Raw genomic sequence first — 27911 nt, 5'->3', positions numbered from 1 at the left:
GATGTTATATTGGTTATTTATGCCTGTATGAGTGTGTGACTTGAGAGATACCAAAAACATAGATTCTTGAAAAAACTATTTAAGATACAAAACAAAACCAAAAAAATATATTAAATTTTTATGAACACTTCTATTTATATTAGCTAGCACACTAATGAAGTACATAATATCTGAAGGGGCTAGCAGCATCATAGTATCAATGGAACTGCTTGCCAGTTTAGTAATTTCTGGTAGAATTATTCCTTCATTAAGTTGGAAAAATAATTATTCTGTATAATAACGTTTCTCTATATAAATATTGACATGAAGCAGATATTTTTAATCTCATTGCTCTCCATTGATGAATTAAATAAAATAATTTCTAACTATAAATTTGTAAAATTTCAATAGCATTTTAAAATAAGCCTGCAGTACAATATCAGAAAAAGTATCAGATATTAGAAACCTTAATAAATCCATAACAGCAAACCCAGTATCGAATTACACTGAAACAACTGAAGGAGAAACACATAGGTAACACATATTTGATACTACAAATTTATAATGAACAAGTCATTGCAATAAATATTATGTATATTAAAGATGCATTTTATGAGCTTAATATGGGAATCACCTCTACTTTATATTATGCCAAATAAGGTTTGTTAGGAAACAAAGCCTTTGAAGAATGAGTGCTACTAGCCGATTTTTAAAACAGTTCCACCAGGAAAACATAGGATTCATGAGCAGAGTATATCAGATACACGGCGAAGTACCAAAACTATTAACTGTCCAGGCTATCTGAGTTTTACCTCTTTCATGAAACATAACATAGATTACTGCTTACTCAACACTGAAAATCTAATGATGAATGATATCTCTCTTCAGACCTTATTTGAAAGATAATTTTGAATTCAGTGAGAGCTGAACTTTCATCTTCCCTTTTAAAAACTTTTGCCATGGCAGTTAAGCAATGATGTTGTTTTAGATAGTGCTTAATCCCCAATAAACACATGTTTGTCTGTGGAGATAAAATCTGTCAGAAATCATTCTGGGAGGAGTAGAAACCATTGAAATAGATTAGAAATATAAATAAAAGCTTGGTCTAGCCTTAACACTCCAATCCATGGTAGCTGTAAAATAAACTATAAAAATGTAGAAGAGAAAAAGGATCTTTGTTCTTCCTTCTCTGTATCTTGCATGATAGCTTCTTGTTTTTATGAATCATCATTCCTGCGCGACTAAGGAGGCAAAAATGGCAAATTTACATCTTCATACTAACACACAGCAAAAAATAAATAGGGATTTTTTTTCTAGGTCTGTTTTTTTGTTTGTTTGGTTTGGTTTTTGGGGGGAGTTTTGTTTGTTTGTTTTGGGGTTTTTTTTAATTTTACAACATAATAAATCCAGATATTTTGTATGTTGTCTGCATGTAAAAGAAACCAATCTTTGGAGATTAAAAAGTACAGAGCTGCAGAGATGGATGCATGAGAATCTGGGATTCCTTTCTGGATGTCAGGGCATTTATAAACGTGGAGGCCAGAGATGAAAGGCAGGAAGGAAGAAATGTCAGTAAAATGAAGAGATTGAATTAGCATTGAAACCAACAGATAAGGTCATACCCTATTAGTATGATAAAAATGTAATTATTTAAGACTAATTAATTTCCCAATATTGTGGAACAATTATTTATTAAATAAAAATTCTTGAATGATGTAATAATATTTTTGCATAGTATTTATTAGAGAGCTAAACAGCTAGATAAAGGAAACTTTTCCAGATACTAGTTTGTTAAAACATGTAGACAACTGAAAATATCATAGCATTTCATGCTATCACATATATGATACTGATCAAATTCTACTGAGCTGGGCAGTGGTACTGCAGATTTCCAGAGCATGATGCCATACAGTATGGAATATGACTTTGATCAGTTGTGGTCAGCTGAGAAAGACTCATGTCCCATAAAAGTTCAACTCAAGATACTATTGTAAATATCTTATTTTTCTGCAATGATAGATCTTTCTGGGTACATCAGCATCTCATAAAAGCAATGCTATAGTTAAGATGCGTGTTCTCCATCTATATATGGTGATTTCTATAAACAACCCCACAGAAAGCCCCACAACCCATGGCCTCCCAAAAAACCCAACAAACAAAAACACCCAAACCTATTGCCACCTTAGCACTCAGTGGAAGAGTTCTGCAACAGACTGGCTTACCAGAGCACAGCAATGTTCTGATATAGCTGTATTTTTTACCCCAGAAGCAGCTGTTAGGAGATTAGTTTGAGAATCTTTCTTTTAGATAACACTGACTAGTACTATGTTCCTCTATGTAGTTAAATTATTGTTATTTTTTTCCATGTGAAATCTCAGGAAAAGGATGCCGTTCTGACTGTTTTCACTGTGGATTGCAATAAGGCCTGAGAGCTTTAAACTCTGCAAAAGTGATTTGCATGTATATTAGATTTTTACTTTGGATTTTTCTCCTAATCATGGGGAACATTGAAGGGGTTTTTTTTGTGAGTTATTAAGTACCTTTTCTTTGTACTTTGCACCTTTACTAAGTAGTAGATTGTGACTCAATTGACTAAAGAGTTACAAATCATAACAACAACACTTCTAATAATTTCTGAGTCATGTTCTCAGGATAATAGTGTGGCAGAGTTGAGAATCTAGTGTCTTATCTACAAAACTAAATGTAAATAAAGGGTCAACAGGCAGATCTTTGCTTCCATAAATTTGCATTATATTAGTAAGTGGGTGTAATATCTTCTGGCCCAAGAGGGCAGTGATATTACTATAATACTTTATATCAGCCTTGATACCTACTTGTGAATTTACATAGGAATAGGCATTTTCAACATTGAGCCACTGGATATTCTCTAAGGAAGGTAGGTCAGGTCCAATTCTCCAGTTAATGACACACTAAATTCCAATGCCGGTCTATGGCAGTCCATATGCAGCATACAAAGAACAGTATTTCTATTTCCCACTCAGTTAATATTACAGCTTTGAGAACTAAATACAAGATTTAATTCATCATTTAATTCATGATGAATAATTTAAAGGAAATTGGACTTTACTTTCTTTGATATCACTACTATGGAAGAAAAGTGGTTTAAGACTTAAAGTGTGAAATAATAGAGTAAGGAAAAGAAGTAATATGAATTACAATTAATATAAAAATGTATAAATATGCTTCTGTGTGTCTGGGTGAGAAAGGATATTGTTAAAAATGTGCTTCTACCTGAACACTACATAAATGCAGAGCTTAAATGGGTAGAATAAAGTCCAGATGTTATTTGATCAAGTTTCATACTTGGATAACAAACCACTGATATGTCTTCTCACCTTCAATGTCATGATATAGTGTATGTCTGTTATCTTCTTGAAAGCTAATGTCCTTATTTAAAGTAAAAGTTGTTAGATACAAGTATATCCTTGCCAGTTAAAATTTCATCTCTCTACAAATATCAAAATGCAGAGACTATAGTAAACCTAGCACCAAAGATAATTTTTTCTTTGACATTTTGTATCCAAGTATCGGTATGAAACTATATTTACAATTGTTTTATAAAAATGACACTTTTTAAAATTTTACTCTGCAAAATTAGGTCCATTATGCCGATAAGGAACTGCAGAGTTAAAAATATTATAGGCAGTGCTCCTTTATTTTGTAACATTACAGAAAAGCAATTTAAAATCCCATTCCCGTTTTCAAGTATAAATAATTGGAACTGTACAGATCGAGCACCTAATTAGGCATAATAAGATTTTTGCTGCATAGCTTTGTGAAGGCAATCAAAAGGAAAATGCCTGCCATTGTAAACTGGACAATTAATTTTTTAGATCTCATTTAGTTTAGAAAGAATACTGTTTGCTTTTATAAATTCCTAAGTCAAAATGCCTAGAAGAATTATTTTCCAGGTAATTCTTTTTAGGAAAACATTAAGATTTTTCTGCAGTGTACTTACTGTGCTTAACTACTCAAGATATTGCTGAAAACATATCTTCTCTTAAGAAAACCAGTTGCTTACTTTCCTAAAAGAGATGTTCATAGCTGGTTCAGCTCTCCAACTGTATGAGAACTAGGAAAGCCAAACTGTTCAGTGTCAGGTAAATGAAAGTAATTAATCAAAAGATAGGTAGAGCAAATTACTCCCTCAATGCCAAAGTTGTTATTTTCTACAAATTAAGAAAGTAAGATCTGATTCCACCAATTTCCAGTTTCTTTGTTCAGATAAATAATAACCTTGGTAATTTTATTATTATCTTAGAGTAAAATACTCCCTTTCTGAATGTATTATTACTTTTGCCAGAAAGTAACAAAGCACTAGTATTGTGTGAAAAATTAAATCCAAGAGGATTTTTTCTTTTCTTGTGCCTTAAACTGGTTTTGCCAAATTGTTGAAGATGTACAGGAAGAAAACATATGAGAGCCTTCTGTCTTTTCTCTTCTCTTAGCAAACTCTCCTGAAAAAGCTAACAACATTATTCATCTATGCAATTTGCTTAATGACAAATAAGAGTTCAAGTGTCAGCTGGAAATAGTCATTATCACATTTAGAAACAGGAAAAGCCCATTCATGCAGATATTTTACAGTACCTACATTCTGAATGTAAATCTAGGTGGATGTTTATTATCTTGTGTACATAGATGACAGAAAACAAAATTATATACTCTGACATTAGTTTAAGATATATAAGGAACACGAAAACCTGTCTCATGAAGTTGAAATGAACTCTGATCTTCTAACATACTGTTCAGTACCTTCACTATAAAAAGATGAAAAATCTTATCTCTAGAGACCAAGCAGAAATTGGCCGCACAATTTAAAAAAAAGAAAAGGTATATAGAGTTCAGTACCTTTGCTCTTTAAGGGGGAGGAATTCTACAATGTGCTAATAGGACTGGAACACTGACATTTCAACACAGACTACTTACAATGAATTTAATTTTTTTCTTCTATTAAAACAAATGACCTGGAACATTCAGAAAAGAGAATAGTCATGCTTCATCAATTTTACTGGAAAATATTTTGCTTTGTGATCTTGGGGAATACATCTCTAAATATTTTGATTGTGGTGTTGTTATTTGCTGTTATCATGGACTGTTCAGTAATTTCAGTCAGAGAAGAGGTGTACTGCAATCCATCCTGCGTGATAAGGAGGCTACAAGCAACATCTTTAAGACTACCCTTTAGTCCATGTAATATTGAATTCTTCATATAAGACACAGTCTCTCTCACATAAAATGTGTATTTGTTTACGTACTTACTTGGGTGAGAGGATTACATTATCATTACTACTCATTAGAATATTTTGAAACGTATGATGCAAGTACTGAATAATGGGGAAAGAAAATACTTCTGTGCAGCTTAAAATGTTGCCAGCCTGGCTTCTTAGAATATATAAGAATCAAATGTGGGCTTCATAGATAGGTGGGTCTAAACACAGGTTACAAGATGCAACTCAACTGATGCAATGGTTTGTGCAGCAGCTTCCACAAAGGGACACCAGAAACTACTGAGGGCAGTATATTGGTTTCTGCAGTGGGGAAAAAATCAGAAGGAACTGTGCATCTCACAGGGTTCTATCTGCATTGTATAAACTCAGAAGACTTCTCATGAGAACAGAGAAGCTATTGAAGATTGTTTTCTGTATAAAGTTCAGTTATTTAATGTTACTTTTCTCTCTTTATAACAAGAAATGCAGAGAGAAAGTAACATTATATTAATGCAATGTGCTTAGCAGTTTTCATTGTCATTTAAAAAATAGTAAAAATCCATGAAAATGCAGGCAGAAAATTTTGATTAAGGGGAAATCAAATTTCCTACAAAAAGTGAATTAAATAATTGCAATGGCTTAATTTCCAGCAGGAAGTAGAGGAGAATAAAACTCAACTATGAAGGACTTGGAAAAAATACTGAATGAGATAAAAAGAGTAATTGAGGAAAACTCTTTATATCCTAGTGAAAGTGCAAATAAGTTATCTGAAGAAGTAAAAGTTGGAAATTTCAAAACTGATGAGATGTGTTTTTATGTGCATCATAGATTCCTTGAGAAATTCACTGCATTACAAAACGACACTGTTTATGCATGTGTCCTGGTTTAGGTGAGAGAGGATTTGTGTGTTTCCACCACATAATTGGTGTGAAATGTTTACCCCCCTGAACTTTCTTTGAATATGATTCATTTTTTATCCCCAAAAGAACTTGATTTTCTATTTAACTTTGCATTTAATGAAGAGTATATAGATGAAAAGGAGAACCATGTTTATTATAACAAATCATAGTAAATATTTTTTTTACGATGTAAACCTCTATGTTCAGGATTTAAGAATATTTAAAAGTATTAAGGTACTAGAGTAAACAAAAAACCATCCCCAAACTGCACATATTAGCATATAATCCCCTAATTTTTATTTGACCACTGACACATCTTACCACATGTTTTTTCTGGTTGTGTTCTGAGATAAGATATTGAGCCATATGGATCATGACTTCAATTTAATATCCACTTAATAAAATTGGAAAATTATAACTGGAACATATGACTGAATAGAGAGAATTTCTAGGCAAGGCAATGAAAACAGTTGGGGAATGAGTTCCATAGAAGAAGATAAGGTTCAACCTTCATTTGGAGGAAAATTTTTTTCATCTCTGTGAACACTGAGATGAAACATGTTCCAACTCATTGATAAATACAGTTTTAAAGTAAAGTCAGCTTTTAATCAATTACTTTTCTGAAATAGAAAAATCATTCCTACACAGAAAGTGGAAACTTTGCATTGTTTAAAATTAAAGATAGATTTTTCTGCAAGAAAAAACAAATCCATTCTCTGAAACTTGAATGATCTCTTGCTTTCTGACGTTTTGATGAGTTCAAATCAAGTGAAATGGAGTGAGTAAAACAAAAAAAAAAAAAAAAAAAAAAGACATTGACGTAGAAATAGGACTGGATTTAGCCTGAGATTTTTCAGAGTGATGTTCATTTGGGATCACAGATTCATAGAATGGATCTACTGAGCTCACTGTCTTGTAACAAATGGTGCTTAGCTGTAACTTCTCTTCCAGAGCCCCCTTAGCTTAACTGAAGAAACTGTGAGATACAGAATTCATCAATTCCTTTGACTGGGTGATTTAAGCCCCTCATGGTTAAATGTTGTGGTGCCCACTTAGAGTCGACGGGCTCTGTCCCCGGCAAGCCCAGACACAGTGACAAACGTCGGCAAGGGTCAGCCTGCAAGCAGCGCAGGCAGGGCTGACTCCTGGGGGTTCTTTCCCTGAGGGACTCTCGTGAGCGATGGAGATACGACAGGCAGTGGAATGAAAGGAGGAGACAATTCTGAACAAACAGAGGGTTTATTGGAAACACCTCCTCAGACCAGAACTGTCCGGGGAGAGGAGGGTGCAGTGGGTTTTTGTCAGGGGCTAGCTGGGAGGGGGCAAAGGGAGTGGTCAGCCATCGCTGGCCAACCAGGGCCAGTTGCTAGGGGACCCAGGGGTAGGGAAACATAACGTGGACTAATCAGGAGAGGGTAGGAGGGAGTTTACAAAGGTGGGAAACATAACAGACACTTAACCGAATGTCACATAACAGGTGCAGGTGCAGACTGAAATCATGTGAGTGAGACAAAGAAATAATAATTAGGGGGGGTAGGGTACATAGAACCAGACGAGTACAAAAATATATAAAGTATAACCGATTAAATTAACACACTGCCACAGTTAAAAAATTGTTTCTTATTGAAATGTTTTCAACTTCAGTTTTCACACATTACTTTTTAAATTTTTTTCTTCAGTAGATAAAAGAATCCTCATATACCCAATATTAATTTTCTGTGAAGGTGTGTGGTTATTTCTTTTTTTTTCATAGAGTGAAACTGAGAAAACAGCTTAAATTTCTTAGTCTAATTACTTGCTCAAGCCTTCAAATGTGTTTTTGATTCTGTACCAGTCCATCAATCTTCCTGTTACTGAAAAATTGTATAATTTCTTCTACATGATTGACAAAAATGGTGAAAAAACAGACTTCAACCTCTGTAGAAGCAATTCCATGAAATGAAATCCCCCTTAGGTTGACAATAATCAGAGATGTACCAGCTGTCCAGTCCTTACTTTATTATGTACTTTACTGCTATTCTAAAGAGCTAATTCATGATCAGAATGTTATGAGATGCAAAAGGGAATACAGAAATCTAAGAGAATCACATCACTGACAGGTTATTCTCTGAAGCAAACACTCTTTTCAAGAAATGAAATTAAGTTTTCTGTTTGACAAGACCTGTTTTTCACAGAGCCATGTGGAGTGGCATTAATTTTATCACTGTTTGTTAATTCTTAATTAATCAAATCTCAAATTGGTACTTCCATTTTCATTTTGAGTACATGAGTTCATTTGTTGGTTGCATTTTGGAAAACTTTTTTTTAACTGCTGATAAAGGAAACATACTTTTATCTTCTCTCACTTTCTCTCCTCCATTTCAGGAGTTACAGTGCTTGAAGGGCCTATTTATGCAGTGGGAGGACATGATGGTTGGAGTTATTTGAACACAGTTGAGAGGTGGGACCCTCAAAGTCAGCAGTGGACATTTGTGGCAAGTATGTCAATTGCCAGAAGCACTGTTGGAGTAGCAGCATTAAATGGCAAGTGAGTAGGGTATCCTTACACAATTGAAACACTTCTTTTGTAAACCAGTGAAGCTTATTTGTCATTGCTTTCCCTTATTAAGTTGCAGTGGCATTGAAATGTTCTGGAGTAGATCAAATGGTCAAAGCTGCTTTAATCACTCTGTTATTCTACAATAAACTGGTTTCAGTGGTGCATAAGCCATGCAGCAGACTAGCAGAAGCAATATAGAGACAAATAACCCTGGAAATCTTGATCTAAAGTCATGAAGAGCTACATATGGTTATGCATATGTTTTCCAGCTTTGTTTCTTTTGCACAGCTGACCATATATTTAATGCTTCTCAGTTAATAGATATTCCATTGAATTTTACAAGACTTTTATCAATGTCTTTTAAGTTAAAAGAGATGTTATCTGTGTCCCAGAAAGTTAGGATGGACACCACTGAAAACCAAAAAGCAGTGGTGTCACTGCAACAAGCAGGAATATGCCATTGATTTTTATTCTTTTTATCTAAGAAACCATCTTTAAAAAATATCCAATATGCCATGAACTGCAGCTTTAAAACATGTGTGAGGATCTTTCAACTTCCTGGTGCTATTCTTGCTACATTGCTGTTCCACACAACTGACATGTGCTGCATTCCTCAAGATATTGGAAATGAATATCTCATTGAGAAACACAATTTTGGATTTAACATTCAGCAAAGGAAAAAAATATTTTAGTATAGAAGTTCTGAGGGTTTTTGTCTATGTTGTTATGATTTTTTTCTTCTGCAGTGAATAAATGAAATGCAGTATATGTTCTTTGAAGTGAGAAAGTTACAAACTATTCCATGCATGTATCTCTCACACTTCTTTGGGCACTTTACATAAAATGGATACTGGATGCTAAATATTTCAAATGTGAGTTTCTTAAACGACTTGAAAAAGTATAGCCACTTCTTTTATGTTTTAATGTGGGAAACTACTCCATTAGTGATCTTCCATTGCCCTATGATTGGCTTATTTTCCCTTTAAATTAATTTTATGCAGAAAAAAGAAAATTGTATTTTTCTATCAGCTTGTGATGGAAATAAATAAAAAAACTTAAAACTTTTGTATCCTGATCTCATCAGGCTCTGAGTGAGGAGATTGATTTGTAAATAACCTCTTATGGTTCCCAATGTATTAAAGTGCTTCTGAAGCTCACTTGTGTAGATGGTGCAAGTAAAGTTTTGCTGCTCAAACAAATTGAAAACAATACTATCTGAATTTGGCAAAACAGGGTGCACAGAAATTAATATTATTTCACTGAAATACATTTTTAAATTTAAATTGAAACTTTTATATCAACATCTTTCCTAAAACATCAAAAGGATGATGTCAACTTGTGCATCGTAACCTTATTTGAAAAATATTTAATTACTGAAATAATAAAATCCTACTCAATTTCTCAGAAATTCAGAAAAATAGCTATCTGAAGGTTTTTTATATTTTGTTTTGGTTTTGTTTTGGGGTTGGGGAGGGGGTGGTTTTCTTTGGTTGGTTGTTTTTTTTATAATTTCAAACTGAGTCCATTTGACAGGGTTCTTTTCTGTAATCATTATGTTTCCTTATTATGTTTCAAAGTTGCAGTACTGTTTCACCCAGGAGGGCTTAATGGAGTATCTTCCTCTCCCCACACAAAGGTCACCTGGTTATTACCTACAGATTTCCCAGACTAATAGGATACAATAGTTACTATCCTTCAATGAGGAACACAGGAAATGTTCATTTTCTTAAATGTCTTCTTAGTTGTAAGGAGAGCTAAAAGAACTAATAAAAGCTAAAGGTGGTTTTCTAGATTTAAAAAAAAGGCATACAACAAATTTATTTTACCAGAATTTGAACAGAACAATTTATCTGGTGCTACATATGAAATAAACACTTAGGATGAAAAAAAGGTGAATAGTACAGGGATTTGAAGAAGAAAGGAACTGTATGCAATAATTAAGATGTCACAGTTCCCCCTGGAATTCCTCAAAGATCTGTCCTGGGTTAAAAGAGTATCACAGCAAGAGCAAGTTAGTTAAATTACCAGACCATTCAAAGTGGCACCAAAGGGAACAATATCGTATGGTTCATGTTGGACACATGGATATGGAAGTATCTGAATCACCTTAAGAAGGAAGACAAATAGAATATTTAGTAGTTTATGTGTGAATTAAAAAGCCTTGTGTTTGAAGAAAATTAATGCTAAGAAGGGAAACAAAAGGTGAAAAAAGCTGTATGTTGTTAGCACAGAAAAAGAACAGAAGAAGAAATCTGGGGGAAAAAAGGAAATGCTACTGAAGAATACATAAAGTTTTATTATGGAAATATTGGAAATATTTATGTTGTGTTACTGTGTGGAACTGGTCATCCATACTGAAGGAAGTTCAAGTGAAATTGCAAAGGCCATATGTGTACCATGATTATCAAGAATGTGTGTCAAAGAAAAGCAACAAAACTGATACAGTTGGCAAAGAAACAGATGTACAAAATTGCTGCAATTCAGCTGGGAAAATAGAGATGAAATAAAAGAAGTATGGGGAAAATAAGATCATGTCCACAAAACTCTCATTAGGTTCCAAATGCCTGTTTATTGGTTCATATAAAGGGTAATATCTTGTGTTTTTATGCAACATCAAAGACTGGAATCTGAGAAGTTTCTTTTTCAGTAATATTTTTGTTTTCCCAAGTCAACAATAGGTTCTGGGTGCCACTAACAGTGTATGCTGAGGCTTTGGAGATACCATTTCCTTCATCTTCTTGTGTTTCTCATAGTCAAACAGTGGAAAAGAGTGGAGTGCATTATCCTTACTATATATAAAAATTATTTATTTTTAACTTGATGTCTTTATCAATTTTTAATATATTTTGGTGAGTGTTGTTGGACTTGCCATGACTGTAGAATTTCCTGGGATGAAATATGGTCAGTAATTCCTTCTGATATGGAAACTGCATCATCCTTTCTGCCTTGTTACTGTTAACAACCTCATTACACAGGCTGGAAGAGAAAGAGTGCATGAACTTCCTCAGATGAGCAATAGACATGGGTGTTAAAATACAAAATGTGGGATGGAGATCTGCACTTTGAAGAAACTGGTAGGATGATGCTTTTTATATGCAGATAATGAATCAGAAGTTAGGACAACTTATTTGAATTCTTCTTTGGGGCTGACGTAAGTGGCCTAAGTGGTGTAAATTTTAAAAGTAAATTGCACGAGTGTCACCCTAGTTTTTCTGAGTTTTTCTAAAGCCTTCTGCTTTGTTCATAAGATGGAGTCAGTTTCTTAGTTTCTGCACAATATTAAGGAGTCAGTTTTTCAGTTTCTCACACCTTGGAACATAAACAAACCTTCTTGTTTCTGTTCACTGTCTTTTGTTTACGTATTTTCTAGCCTGAAAATAATGTTGGTTGACAGCTGTCTGGCTAGTGGAATGAAGGGGTAGTAACCCCAGCAGCCAATCCACAACCAGACACCCAAATGTATAAAAATGAAAGAAATAAACAGGCTCGCCCTCTTTTTGGGGAGCAGCTCTTGCACTGCAGACCTCCTGCCTCCACGTTGTCATTTCACGTGTTGGTTGACACACACTAGTGTGCAATTTATACTGTATGAGACTAGCATTCTACACTTGTCAGCACATTGTGCTGAAGCAATAGTTCTCTTTTGTTTTCTGCAGCCTAAGTTAGAAGCACCAAGGAACCAAAAGCGTGAAAAAGTCTATCTTTTCCAGAAACTTTATTAAATTATCACTTAACTATTTCAAGCTTTTCTTAATTTCTCAATTTTAAACTCAAGAAGAAAAAAAATCCAGTGGACACTTTCAATCCAATAAATACTAATCCTTTCATTATCTTAAAATGTAAATGCCTCCAAATTTATAGCTAATACCATAGCTATTTATTAGACTTACATTAAAAAACTCTAATACATGAACCACTCATTCCCTAAGAACACTAAACTTTTGCACTAATTTAATTTAATTTCAGAACATATTTTATGCTAATGGTGTAGATCTAAGTGAAAATGAAATTTAGTTTACACACTTTCATCAGGAATACATACGCCTCAAAGACATTCTCTGTATCATGCAGATTTATGTTGTTCTAAACACTTTTCTGTCACTACCATAACTGAAGTTTTTCCATATTGCTCTATTGTATGTCCACAAAGACCACATTACAAAAAATATTCCTTAGTTTCTACTGGTATGTTTGAAATTACCAGTATTTTTTGATGCCACTGTAGCTTTCATGGCAGAAAGTCTGGCATTTTCGTCGTGATCCCATTAGGGAATATTAGTAAATCTGTGTTACAAAAGGATAAATCACTCAGCTGTTGATAAAATCTGCAGGCTGACTTTAAATGATAGAATATAATTTAAAGTAAAGTGCCTTTAGTGCCTTAAGTAGCAAAAATCATGACTTTGACACACGCTTGCAAGAGTTCAGTCTCATGCTAACATCTTGTGAAGTCAAGGAAAAGAGTCCTGCCCTTTGTTGATTGCCACCTCCTCAAATTTGTGTTATGGTGAACTTGATATTTCCCCCTGCTGCTGTTGGTTTTTTTAAATACCACACACAATTGTTGACATGTGATAGATGACAAAAACCAAGGAATTTTTTAATCTTAACTTTTATAAATACAACCGTTTTATAAATACAACCGTAGCTATTCTTTTAAATAATATTTTATTTGAGGAAAAAGAAATTTTTATAAGTATTTGTTGTCTCTGAAGGAAAGCAAAAGGGCAAGGAAAAATGCTGCAAGAGAATATTATTCCACATCAATATCCATCTGACCACCTACCATTTGCTGTCACAGGCAAAATAGACTTGACTTGGAGAAAATTAATGCAATTTATTAGTCATAATAATAGATTCTGTCTAGTGGTAAGCAACCCCAAATTTTAAAATACCACCATTCTTCCCCCTTTCCCAGGCTCAGTTTATGTCCTGTATATTCTTGTAGCCCATTTCTTATGGAAATGGCGGTTGTGGTCAGACCATAATTGCTTTCCTCTGCCACTTCTTCCTCACACATTTCCCGTGCTCCATCACGGGCTCTCCATGGGATGCAGTCCTTTGGGAGATAACCTCCTCCAGTGTGGTGTCCTCCACAGGCTGCTGTGCCTGTGACTGGTGATTGTCTTAAGCAGGAAAATGCAATGCCAAGACTACAGGCAAGATGCATACGCTGACCCAGAGACATTTACAGGAACAAACCCCTAAGCATAGATCCTCTTAATCCAATCTAAATGTTTAAAATTGGAGTTGTTTGGCAAGCCTCATCCCTCTCCATCGATTATGTTTCCATCCTTTTTCCTGTTTGCCTTACACACCAATATATTTTCATATTTTTGCTGGAAGACAATCCAAGATAAAAAAACCCAGTGCTTTTCTGGTTGTGTCCTTTAAGCAATTATTTATTATCAATTGGTAATGTCAAATTTTGTTTCTTACTTAACTGTAACAGATAGAATTTAGATCAGATTTCATATTCTATTAATTCTACTTAAGTACTGATAGAATATACTAATTTTTTTAATACATTTGTATATACATATTAATTATTTTTCCCTTCACATCCATGCAAATTAATTTGTTACATTTTCAATTTTATTAGTTAGGTAGACAGACTTTAATAACCGTGTACCTTTAAGATTTTTTAAAATAATTATTTATTTATTTATATTCAGTTACATTCATTCAGTTCCACCACTTTTGTGATAATTGGATTCATTTAGTAATGGATTTTCATAAATTGGATTGTTTTGGCAGTGCTTTCCCAGCTATTCTCTGTTTTATTTTGAATGGGAAATACAGAAGGCTAGCCAATAGAAGTGTTGGCATATGCACAGTGGAATGTTTTGTTTTCAGGTCATTTAATGAGAAAAACTGGAAAGAAACTTGTGTTATTTAGATCAATATTATGCCTGCTGTAAATAGCAGTTGTTTTAGTTTAATATGGCCCTTACGATAATTATGCACTATTACAAAGTAACCATCAGAAAGTTTAGTCTGCTGAACCTTAATTTTTAAGAAAAATAGCAAAATTCAAACCAAATTAGTGTGAGCACAAGAAAGGTTCTCAAAATCATCTTATAGTTAGTCACTCACTAGGAATATGATTGCTTTGGACTGACCTTGGAGAGACAGAGGTTAATAATTCCACAAAGTCCTTAATAGTAGTTCAGTGTTTGGCACAAGAGAATTAGGAATATATTACATTCATATAACCACCTACAAAACTTGATTGTATGGCTGATTACAACCTCCTCCTGAAGTTCTGCTCCTTTGGCTTTCATGCATCATATAATAAACTATCTGTGGCATTTTCCCTTAGCAGAATCATTAGGGCTTATTATTAATTCAGTGCCCTGGTATGATCTTTTGTACTTTTGAAAACAAATTCAGATTTCCTACATGGGGGTCTCATGCAGCTCAGTGAATGTACCATTTAATTCAAAGTGCATCATATTCTCTCTTTCTCAAGCAAGATTTAACTTGTTATTTTACATCCAGCGTATAAAATAGGAGACTCTGCACAGGTTTACTTTTTTTTTCTGTGGGGCTCGGCTAGGCTTAAAAAGATACAAACTAGATAAATATGTGTCACTCTTACAAGAGAACAGCGAAAAAATCATGAATCTTTACTGCAAAGACACTTTTTTTCCTACAGTCCAAGGTAGATGCATATGCAGTGAGGATGCCTCCCTCTTTAGAAACTAAGCTGATCTGCAGGGTGGGAACTTGATGAACTTCTCTGGCTATACTGTGGCCAGGGCCCACAGATGCTTGGACCACATTTCTATTTTGGATTTTCACTGCACATCTACATCTTTTATTGGCCGTTATGCCCCCACTGTGCCCTTCTCTTCATCCATCACCCATACAACAACATTTTTAGACTAGCTGGCTGTTGATTGCTGTACAGCCAGCATGACTGTAATTTGTGATAAGGTCTCTCATTCAGGTTTTGTTAATAAGAAACCATTTGTCTGTACTACGTAAGTCTCTTTTTTTTTTTTCTGTGAGTTTTGTAATGAAGGATAAATTCTACATAGATATGCGTATGATCTAGTATGGTATCGATTCATTTGGACAGGTATGAGTACAGGAGACCAAACAGACGTAGTGAGTTAACTTAATCCTAATATCTGGCAGAAAAAGGCAGTAGTGTCACTCCACCTAATTTAAGCTTTTAGATGTAACATATGCACCAGTCTAGACAGTGGGAAGCAGTGTGGATAATGCCTAGGAAAATTCACAGCCTATTTTTTAATTGCACAGCTTCCACATTTAAGCACAGGTTTTTAAAAAATATTCAGCAATCACTGTTTTCTCTCTTGTAGTCAAGACTGTAAGAGGTGTTAATATCCTATATTTTCAATTATGATTAAAGTTTGGCTTTTCATTATTACCTTTAGTGGGAGATAAAGTATAACAATCCAAACCTGTCTCACACAGTACTTGGTGCCAGTATGCTGGGACAGGAAGGACGTCCTTGTGCAGTGCAGTTGGAGCAGTCTAGAGATTCTCCCCACACCAAATGTAGGCATTAACTTAGATTACACACACAGGCCTGTGCACACATATGCATTCCTGTGTGTTACCGTGTGTATTCACATACTTCCTTATTTCCACATGTGTAAATCTGGAAGGATATTTAAACATATTAATTTCATCCAACTGAAATTAAAGAAAGCTAAGTATTCATTTAATACTCAATTAAATATATTTATGGGCAATAGCCCTTACAACAGCTACCAGATGTCTACTATACTCAGCAGAATAGAATACCAAGCCATCTCCACTCTTAACTTCCTGTTTTTCCAGTTTGAAACTTGATTAATTTCTCAATAATTAAAATTGGGGTAGGGTGAAATTTCTTTTCGCTCAGTAGACCAGCTTCAGCTAAATCTTATGTTTTTGGTTGGATTTATTGAACTGAGGAGGGTTTGTTCATTGTAAAGATCATAGGCTAAATGACCTAAGACTTTTTTGCAATTATAATATGATTGTAATGCATGGATAATTTTCATACTTCAGCAATGACTAAGAAACTGATCAATATTATTAAATAAAGGAAGTATTAATGTGCTTTAATTGTGTTTTTTAAGGCTGAAGTAACACTTTAAACTTTCATGCTAAACTAACGAAACAAGAAAGTATGACCTAAACCACTGTATTTCCCATCAGTGCTATTTTCTTTCTCATAGCTTTTGTTGCTTGAGGTTTTCTTTGCTGTTACGCCTTATTGATGATTCACTTATTCTTTTATTAATCCATTTGAACTAAGAAAAATACCTTAATTGGCATACATAGTTATTGTCATGTAAGGAGAAAAAAAAGTTTCAAACTGCATGCTTTCTGCCCACAATATCCTCACTAACTACAAGCAGATCACTATATTAAGTATGACGTAGATATTTTGCATGATGCTAAAATACAGCAGTGCATTTTTTGTAAAAAAAAATTCATTCTGTCATGTATCTGGTTTCATCTACACCCTCTACCTAACCAGACTGTACCTCAAATTTATCTGAGGAGTTATTAGCTATTATTAATGAATTTTCTGAAACTCTTCTGCAATATGAAGAATAATAAATATAGTTCAAAGACTATATTTACCAGTTATCAGCCTTAGAATGTTTTTTGTTGAAAATTTTGTCTCTGTTCTTCCTATGTTTTACTCTGAATATACTTTCACCTATAAATAGTTTCATAACTTAATTTGAATCTTGAGAAATTATTTCAGGTTCTTTTATGACAGTTTTTATGCTGCTGCTATTTTATAAATATGATGTTTATTAACTTCTAGTTTACATCAAACTCTTTTTTTCAGAAAAACAATTATTCTGTATCCCACTATAGGAAAAATAAGACATATATTGAAATTATTCTTCCTCAACTGTGAAAACTACAAGAATGTGTAGATACTTTTAAATGTTTTGGTCAAAATCATTAAATAAATGGATACTGACACAAAAAATGGAGCAACTGTATGGTCTAAAATTATTAAACTCACAAGGAAAATCGGTATCATAAACATTATTTCAGTATAGCACAGATTCTATGGATTCACTAAAAATTCCTATTTAATGTCAGGTTCACTTTGTGTTTTTTAATAATAGAGCAAATAAAGGGCCTCATGCCCATGCTGTAGTAAATGATTAATTTACAAAGACTATTTTACCTTACCTACTTTATCACCTGATAAAGTCATGAATGTTTTTTAACTGGTGGAATCTGTGTTCAGTGGTCTTGAACAGAGAATGTAGCACATATAATTCTGATTACAATTAAAATTGTTTGAAACAAGTTCTTTCTATTAGGAAACTAAAATTTCCAGTGTAGGAAGTCAAGGTTTTTCATAGAGATATTAGCCACGCAAATATTTTATGTCACAGAATCATTGAATGTCTTGGGTTGGAAGGGACCTCAAAGATCATATAGTTCCAGCTCTTCTTTCATGGGTAGAAACACCAGCCATTAGATCAAGTTCTCAGGACCCCCATCTGACTTACCAGAATTTGCTACCAATTAAATTCCAGGAACACTTACTCTATGACTATATTTTTTTTCCATTTTGGGGGATCCAAATTCTAAATTTGATTGACTTCACTACTGCTTTACAAATACATGAAATGCCCTTCCAAGTTTGCACACAGAAATAAGACTTCATTAATGCTTTCCATTCACAAAACTGTTGTATTTTCAACTTTTACCAGTTAACTACATTGGAGTAATCAAGGCAGCATGGATAAATATCTCTCCATAGTCTGATTCCCAGGCCAGGTAAGGACTCATTTAGCAGTATAGTAGTCCAGCACCAATGAAAATTATTACTGTCCCTCAGTTCTATCAAGCAGATATCTTTTGTGCCAGAGTAAATCTCTGCTGCTCTTTCAGACACATTGAAAGGCCAGAAAAGGGTACAAAAGGGCCTAAGCAAAAGACTGGATAAAGTCTTTGATATTCATAGTGAAAGAATTTTGAAAGGGAAAACCTCATTAAGAAATGCAGCAAGGGCATGATTCAACTGGTTTCACAAGCCATACCCACCTCACATCAAAGGCAGTCTGATCTTTTGAGGTTGGCTTGTCAAACTGAATTTAAAACTGGCTTTTCTGAGTAGTTATCAAAGGTTTGTAATGACAGAACTGAGATAAATCCTTTTGATCCAGGTGGTCATGATTTCTCCTAATCTTTCCTACTTTGAAACCTCTACTTCATTTTCTGGCCAATTATACGTATAGTTATAAATATACGAAAGTTTAGGGATCTCACTCCATCTTAATATAAGAAGTAACAAAACCCTGAAAGACAGAAGAGGCTGAGGCCTATTTTCATATCTGCACAGTGTCTGAATCAGCTGAAATGTAGACCATTTAGGAATAGAAATCTGTAATATCTCCACAGGCAGAACTTTCACTCTGGAGATAAAAGTGCTCAGTACTGGATGCTTTTTTTTCCTTGCTGATCCCTCTTTCTAAGCAAAGATACATGATCATTATTTTTATAATAATTCTAGTTTCGATGGGATACACCATGAAGAGTAATTTAGCTAATTCTGAGAAATACATTCTATTTTTCCCCATAGAAATATTATTACAAAGTTTTGCCAAGCTAGACAAAGCTGAAAAATTTGTTTCATTTGAAGTCATGTAATAAAATAGGACCCTAAGCTCTAAAAAGGAAATAAGACTATTAAATAACTTTAATTAAAATATTTCAAAAGTTTCAAATGGCTGTACAGTATCCTGAATATTAAGCACTTGTTGCAGAGTTGTTTCTCAGTCAGTTTTAGCCTTTGTGAACATGGATTTAGAAATTTGACTGAAGACTGGAAGCAATTTCAGACTGAATTGTTCAAGCTCAGCCACAACCAGTGTTTTAAAGCAATTACTTAATTTCCAACTTTTACTTGTCCAAACTATTTTTATTTAACCCTTGTGGGGAAAAAAAATATAAATAAATAAAAAAATAAAAAATAAAAAATAAAAAATAAAAAAAAATTTTGAAAATTATTTTTTTCTGAATAGCAGAGAGCATTTTAGCAACAGACTAGGTGATCCCAATCACTGGCCAAAAGTTTTATCAGCTACTTATGAACAGCATTTGCTGTCTTTTAACCAGCAACTCAAGAGTGCTTTCAGCTATATTTTATTAGCTGTCTTAATTGGAATAGAGGAATGAGAAAGTACGTTTCACTCTCAGTGTGCAAATATCAGCTTATTGATTTATTTCAGCTGAAAGACAATGGAATAAATAAGAACTTTTCATGCCAGAAGAAATATCAAAGTGGTGGGGATTTTGACTAGGGGTACACAAGATTATTTGTGCTGAAATCTGCTGAAGTATTACTTCTTTGCATTATTTAAAATGATGATCAGTGTTTATGTGTCCAAATATCTACTTAGAAATATGTCTGAAAATCTCAGAAGAGTTAATCATGGTTTATATTTTTGGAGATCAGTTCACTTACTGACATGTAGTTGTCTACTGACATTTGAAGTGCTTCAGGGTGCCAGCAGCCATGATTTTTTTCTACTGTTTTTTCTATTGTACTATTTTCCATATCTCTCAGCCTGGAAGGAATGTCAACATACCTTAAATGTCACAAAAATGTTTTATCACTGTCTGTGGGTAGCTGAACCAAGTCACATCTTTAAAAATAAAGATAACATCCTTGCAGACACCTATATGTAAATGTTTACATTTACATTTATATTACTGTAAATGTTTTTGGTCACATGATTAAATATTTTTAGTGCTGTTTTTAGGTAGACACTGTAGACATCCACAGATTAACACAACTGGATGCCTTAATACTGATTTCATCTGTAGATATCCAATAATCTTAAATAAAGTTAAATGCATTAGGTCTAGATTCAAAGAAATTGTTGTAAAAAAAGTGTATTCACTTGAGTATCTCTCACAGAGGAGTATGGATTCTCCTGGATGCTTTAGTCAGAGCACAGGTATGTCTGTCAGGCACTACCAAAATGTTCTCAGGCTTCAGTGACATATTTAGAGCTTGTACAGCACTTCCTTATTCATCAGCATCCATACCAATGAAATGTAATGGCAAATGCACATTTAAATGGCTCCGAATTCATGGAGTGCTTAGGACAGTAAAAGCTTCCAAATGAGTAATTGCTTTACAGAGACAGCTTTCACATCCGAAATTGCTTAGTGGTTGGACTTTAAAATAGCCTGTGTTTCTATTAGTTAATCTCCAGGCACTGTATAAAAGGCAACAGACTGCAAAAAGATTCATACAGAATGAATACAGCAGAGTGTTGGGGGAAAGAACAATCAGAACTATTTCCTCCTGGGACTCATTATAAAGAGCAGAATGAAACAAGTTTCTTGCCTGCAGATACTCACAAACACAACAACTTTTTTTGTTAAGACACATTTTTATCATTTCAAGTTTAAAATACTCTTCAGAAGTTGTCCATGACTTTCCAACATAACTCTATCCTCATAAAACATTCTGATGAAGAAAAACAACACACCATGCTTGGGGTTATAATTTTCTTGCAAAGTAGACTTGTTGCTAGTGTGGGTAAGAATTTTCTTCAGCATAAGCAAGAGCCTTGAAACTGAGGTAGTGCTTTTTAAAAATCCATGTTTAAAACATAACGGGATAGTCCTATCCGCAATGCATTTCATATTTGATCTCCACTATATTCTAAGTGTAAAATTCATGCTGAACATGTGTTCCCACTGATAGATTTTTTTTTTGTGGAATTTGTTGAATATCAGATCTAGTTTTCCATATTGTTTGTTCTTCTTAATACTTCTATTCACAGCAAAAATACTACTTTGATGCACAGCAGAAACTATAATAAATGGATGCATATTTCTTATTTGTCTAGATTACCAATTATAAGTTTTCACTTCCATTTCCATCTCATAGATGATGAGTTTATGCAGCAATCCCGCTTACATGATTTTCAAACCTATAGGGACAAACCTGCATGTCATTTGTGGTGCTCTTGACTGTATATTCAATAATGAAAGGATGAAAATATTCATTAGCAGAAAGAAATATCTTCCCTTCTCTTCAGGTGAACAAAAAACTAAATAGCATATGAGTTTGGTAATAATATTGAAAACATCTGGGTTTGTTCAGTATATGAGATTCATATAATTTAAAAATATTATATATTTTCTTTTTTACTATTTTCTGTTGTCAGATAACTCCCCACCCCCCCCCCCCATACTCACTGTTTCTATTTCTGCAATTCTGAGCTCTTGTTTTATCAACATTTTTATTTGTGTGGACTTTCTTAGGTTATATTCAGTTGGAGGTCGGGACGGAAGCTCATGTTTGAGTTCAATGGAATATTATGATCCTCACACAAATAAATGGAATATGTGTGCTCCTATGTGTAAGAGAAGAGGAGGTGTAGGAGTGGCTACCTGTGATGGCTTTCTTTATGCAGTTGGAGGTCATGATGCTCCTGCTTCCAATCACTGTTCTCGACTGCTGGACTACGTGGAAAGGTATCAAATTATACATGCATTTTTAAAATACAAAATAATATCTGGTAGCATCATTTTTTTAGCTTAGTGATGGTAAAATTAAACAGATGTTTGGATAACCCTAGAAATGTCTAATTGGTACTTGAAAAATTCTATAAATGTCTGTGAAAGACAATCTCTTTGAAAGTTATTGTTATCAGTTTTTAATCACAGTACTATTACATATTATCACAAAGACAAAAATCCACTCTTTTCACATCCCATTTAAGTAATTTTAAGACACTATATTATACATTGCAATGTCACAAACTAAAATTTGTAGACATAATTTTTTTTCCTTGAGATAATTTTATAACACAAAATAGAATTGTGTGTAAAAGTATTTTCTAACTCTAAAATGATAGCTAAGCAAAGAAGAAATTTAAAAAACTGTTTAAGTAATGAATATTCACAGTATAACAGGTAGTTTCCTTTAACAAAATTGCCACTTTCTAATGTGGCAATCAATATAAGCCTTATACACCATATTTACAGTGTTGTGAATTTTGCAAGTAGATTTTCTACAAATTCAAGAATTCGTGGGGCAGTACAGCACAGATGAAGTGATTATAGCATTCAATTTAAAGGTATTCTTCAAATGTTTCATGAATGTTTGACTTTTTATTTCTGATTCTGAATGCTATAAGATAAAATAAGAAAAATATTCACTCCAAATATGCACAGATTGCAAAAGTTAAAGCAGATATTTTTAAGTAGTTAGTTTATCTTAACATGTAAGCTGGGAAACATTTATCTTGTTATTTATTTTCTGAAGAGGTTAATTAAATGTCAGTTATTTCTTCTGCTGAATCCAGCTTGGTATTCAATATTTAATTGAAAAAATGTGAGTTAAAACTCCTTATGTCATCCATCTGATTTTGCTCAATCTTAGACTCATTGCCATCTCTACTGTATGTAAACAAAGATCATAGACTGCCAAATTCTTCTCATCTCCAACAGGGACAGTTAATTAGGGCAATCCCATGATGCCTGTACTTACAGGGCCTATGCTTGTGGACCTCTATTTACAAGGAACAATAACAAGAATTTTCAAAGAAGTAAATTTATATGAAGACTACTGATAACAGTCATAATAAGTATGAGATCTTTCAACTTCTGCTTATTGGTACTCATGAGGCAGCTTTTCTTTCATTTTCCATTCTCTGAGAAGAAGACCCTTCTGGTGTTGAAGATGAACCATATCCCACCACGTTTGTCTTTCTCAAGGGAGACTGCAAAAGGAGATAAACCTATCCTTATGCTGTTTTATATACTGGTATAAGAATGACAATATATAGTGTCCCTCATCTAGAATTTTTTTCCACTGATACCAAAAGGTGTGGGTAACGTACTTCATCGATAGTCAGCTTTGAGACTAAAAGTCAGTACTAACAAAGAGGAACTTGGAAGACTATTAACTTGCATTGACTGGATGTGAATTAACTAATGGACTCCACTGAAATTTGGAAATTGGAATGTGGAAATTAACTTATCAATCACAGTGATTGATAAGTTAATAAGATGGGTGAAATGTGACTTAGTGTGTCTGGATTTTATTCCAAAAGAATGCATTATTTTCAAAAATATAAAAGCCCCTCAATATCTTAGGAAAATAAAGAATAGTAAATGATGAGGAAAACTTTTAGCCTGAGTCATTTCATATCTCTCTGAAAGTTTTTCCTTCTGTAAATATCGAAGGCCTGCTTTTTACCTAAGTCTCTTCTTCCGGAATGAGTCTGCTTCAGTCATTTTGTCATTCTGATGCAGCCTGGTAGGATGTGCTTTATTCCTGTAACAATTTGCTCCTGGAACTCTATCAAACTAGACACATTATTTTTGAGATTATGCAAATATAGTGACAGCAGATACCTATTTTTTTAATGCTACTGCTAAAATCCTGCTCAATAGTAATTACGTATTCCAGTTTACTCTGTTCTAAGGTTGATGCAATTTTAAAGGATTTCCTCTGGATTCTGAAATAAAATAATAGTTACGTTTCATCACTCATCTTCACAAGCTGGCAAAGTGCAATCTTCCATTCTTTTTAAAGGCAAAATAACTATTTTCTTCGTAAGAATTACAAAATTTCCAAGCTAATTTGGCAGATTTCATAAAGCAGCTTTCTTTTTCAAATGTTACTCAAAACGTGACAGAAAACATAGTCATTTGACCTATAGTTTTTTCCTCTTCATCTCACCTTGATTTCAGAATTGATTGCTTTCCACATTCAGGAGCTTTTATCCTAACCCTGCTCAGCCTGGGGCATACCTAGTTATTATAAAGATGACATACACACTTGTTTTTAGCAGCAAAAAGGATGTAAGAAATCTCAGGTATTTTCCTGGCAATTACAAAACCAACAAGTTCTTGTGCAGTTCTATTTTGTTGACAGAATTCATTATAAGGATTCATTTTAGCCTTGCATACCTGTTTATTGGAAGAGGAAGAAAATAAAAGAGGTCCAATGATGATGTCAGTTGTATTGTTTTCCAGCTTTAACTTCTGTACCTGCTCACCTTGACCCTTGTAATTTAAGAACAGTGTATGATGGAGTGTATTAAACATTTATTACCTTTAGGCAGGCAAAGATACCATGCACACTGGTGCATCTAACTGGATTGGAAACTGTTTCAGCTTGAGGCATATGATGCTGTTGTGGAAAACTTGCGGTGTCTTTGAAAAAAGTCCATTAAAAATGTGGGGTTTTAGCTTGTTACATGTTCATTTCACTTCCACATATTCAAGCAGTATTCTGCAGTATTTTCCTCTGAAGTTAGGAAAGATATCATATATCTAGATATTTGACATCTTATTTTCTGAGAAATACCCAAAATGTCAGGATTTAAAGCTAACAGGCTAGTAGATATTTTTTCTTAAAATGTGTTTACCTCTCAAGGACAATATAAATAAGGTTACAGAAAATTATTTTATTGTCCAATTTAAAAGTTATATTTATGAATCAAAAGGGTGTTACCAGCAAAACACTTTAGCATTGCTGTTTCAGTATTTGTAAATATATATATATATATATTTCCTTGTTCAAATATGTAGGACTTCATACAGTATCTCCACAAGTTGCGTATTGATAATATGACTTACTAAAGTTCTTACACGTTTAAGCAAATTAATAAAGTCAGACAAAGGATTTGTAGACTAAATCTGCTTATTTTCTCCACTGATCATGATTCTATTACATAGTAGACTTGCTTAAGGACTGATGAAATTAATTTTATTATACTGTGATACACTATTCTGTTTTATTAATATTTGACATCTAAAAATGGGGTATCTAGTGTAACCTAATACTCTGGACATCCTTGGTAACAAACTGTCAAAAGATAATTAATTTCTGGTTTATGCATGTCCAAAAGAGCTGCAATGGAATGACTTCTGAAATGAAACAATTGCACCTTGTTAAGAAATATCTAAATCAAAACCTAGGTTAAATATTTAATTTTTAAATTACAGTCATTATGCAAAAGGATTTTTACCCTCAGTTTTAAAAATTCAGTGATGGTTATGTCTTCAAACTAGAATTACTTTCTTTACTTGAGCAAATACAAGGTGACACTAACTCTAATGCAGTTAAGCATTAGAATACATAGGAAAGTTTTTACTGTTGTATAGTAGAATTCCAGAAGTTAAAATATAGTGAAATTTAATTTTATAAATAATATTTCTAATATTTTATACAGGAAATAAGTCTAAATGTATAGATAACATAAAAAAAAAATTATACACCCATCTATTCAAATATTGCTCTTATATCTTTCTCAGATCTCTTTATGATACACTATCCTACAAATACCTTAGTTTATTCTAGAAGGTTAGCTAAGCAAAATGTTCTAATCAACATCCAGAAGGTCGAATTGGGAACACAACAAATCTGTATCTTTTCTTTTTGCTGTTAGGAAGAATTTTTTTGGATAGGATACTAAAGGGGTTTTTCTCCCCAGGAAAAAAAAGGGCTATATTCAAGTGAAAATCAACATGAATTGATGCTTGTCTTCTCTCCACATAGCCAGTGTCATTTTTCTTTGCTCAGGTATGACCCAAAAACTGATACATGGACAATGGTGGCTCCACTGAGTATGCCTCGAGATGCTGTTGGTGTTTGCCTCCTTGGTGACAAATTATATGCAGTAGGTGGCTATGATGGTCAATCATACCTGAACACTATGGAAGCGTATGACCCTCAAACTAATGAGTGGACACAGGTAATTATAAAGTTTATTTTATATCTACACATGTACACATACATACACATATATGTAATTAGCCATTCTAAGCTTTCTTTAAATTTATTGCAGAAAGGTGCATACTTCAAAATCATGATCTATCCTCAAATAAGCATTTAAAATAGGCGAGATGCATTGTACACAAAAATGCTTATTTCTTTTTATGATTGCAAGGGGGAATTTCTATTGACAAGCTTAAATGTAGACACAAATGCTTTAAAGTTAGTGCAGAAGCCCATCTTTTTTAATTTACTATGAATTACTGAGAAGAGCATTTTTATGATGTTCTGTAGGAGATGAGCAATTAATTTGGAAAGATTCTTTTCACAAAGCCACCAGTTAACATTAAAAACCATTAATAAACATGCCTGGACAGGGAGTTAAGAGACATGTAAACAATGTTGTGATTCATACAGTTCCACTAATTGAAGTGAGTTGTTACATATATATAAGCTGACCCTACTGTGACAGTTTCAGCAAGATTCAGTCCCCTAAAGGTCTTAATCTTGTCTTGAATGCTGTTTAAAATTGCCAAACATATTCTAAAGGACACTTGAACCTGTCTAGGAACACTGGAACTATACATTTCTGTATTGGGAGCTTTCACCTTGCCTCAAGGACTAAAGTGGAAGCATCAGCCACAGTCTACAGAATATAGAAACCCATTGTATATCAGTGGTTCACAAAATTGATGACAACTCTAAAATTATTTCCTGCTTTCTGTTCTCACACTTACAAATGAAAGATGTCAGGTGTGAGGAAGCAATTTTAAATTACAATAGTAGCGTAATATGTGTTTTATTTATTTTTAGCAATTTATACTCCCATTAAGTTTTGTCCATTTTAAAAGAATGTTGACACAGCACTTTGACAATGTTTGCATGGCTCGTTCCTGTTCAGTTAATTTGTATCTATTTTTCTGCAGATGGCTTCCTTAAATATTGGAAGAGCTGGTGCCTGTGTTGTAGTCATCAAACATGACTTTGTCAGCACTGCTTAGAATTTTACTGACTGTGAAATGATTATTTTTCTATGAGACAAAGAGAATGATAACTTCACAAGAACAAGGATTTCCACAGTGAACACACTGTTGATCACAAACTTGGAGAGGTTTGGAAGTGACAAAGATTAAGTATTTATGGCCTATATAATAATAAAACTGTTCACAGCCAGTGAACAAGAAAAAAGTCCCCAGAGTATTGTAGGCATAAATATGTGAATGTAAAATAGTAAATTCAGGTATTGTTCTCATGTGTGTTCTCATGAATCTCCTGAAGAACTGGATAATCATGGGAAATCTACACAAAGAGTGGAAAGGAACGTGAGAACAGTTTTTGTGGCTGCAAGAGAACTGCAGAAACATGAAAGTATATTTAATCAATTTTAAACGGTGTTTTTTAAAAGAGAACAGTGGATAGTAATATAATTTTTTGCTGTTTAGATCTTGTCTTCAAATGGGTCATGGTCTTCTCATTTAAATGAGCAGTTTGACTTTACTGAAAGGAATAGG

The 27911-nt window shown here is 33.7% G+C and overlaps 1 protein-coding gene across 1 annotated transcript in view; it reads left to right on the top strand.

The window, feature by feature from the left end:
- Nucleotides 1-27613, top strand: part of KLHL1 (kelch like family member 1) — a 190880-nt gene extending 163267 nt beyond the window's left edge. Inside the window, exons 8-11 of the mRNA XM_063392204.1 lie at nucleotides 8474-8636; nucleotides 21933-22145; nucleotides 26209-26380; nucleotides 27327-27613. Of these exons, the coding sequence (XP_063248274.1) occupies nucleotides 8474-8636; nucleotides 21933-22145; nucleotides 26209-26380; nucleotides 27327-27401 (623 nt within the window). The 3' untranslated portion in view covers nucleotides 27402-27613. The remainder of the gene's footprint in view (nucleotides 1-8473; nucleotides 8637-21932; nucleotides 22146-26208; nucleotides 26381-27326) is intronic.
- The last annotated feature ends 298 nt before the right edge of the window (nucleotides 27614-27911 follow it).

The sequence above is a fragment of the Prinia subflava genome, chromosome 3, assembly GCF_021018805.1.
Source record: "Prinia subflava isolate CZ2003 ecotype Zambia chromosome 3, Cam_Psub_1.2, whole genome shotgun sequence".
NCBI classification, from domain to species: Eukaryota; Metazoa; Chordata; class Aves; order Passeriformes; family Cisticolidae; genus Prinia; species Prinia subflava.
Note: the sequence above shows the minus strand (reverse complement) of the source record. Positions and strands in the feature narration are given on the sequence as shown.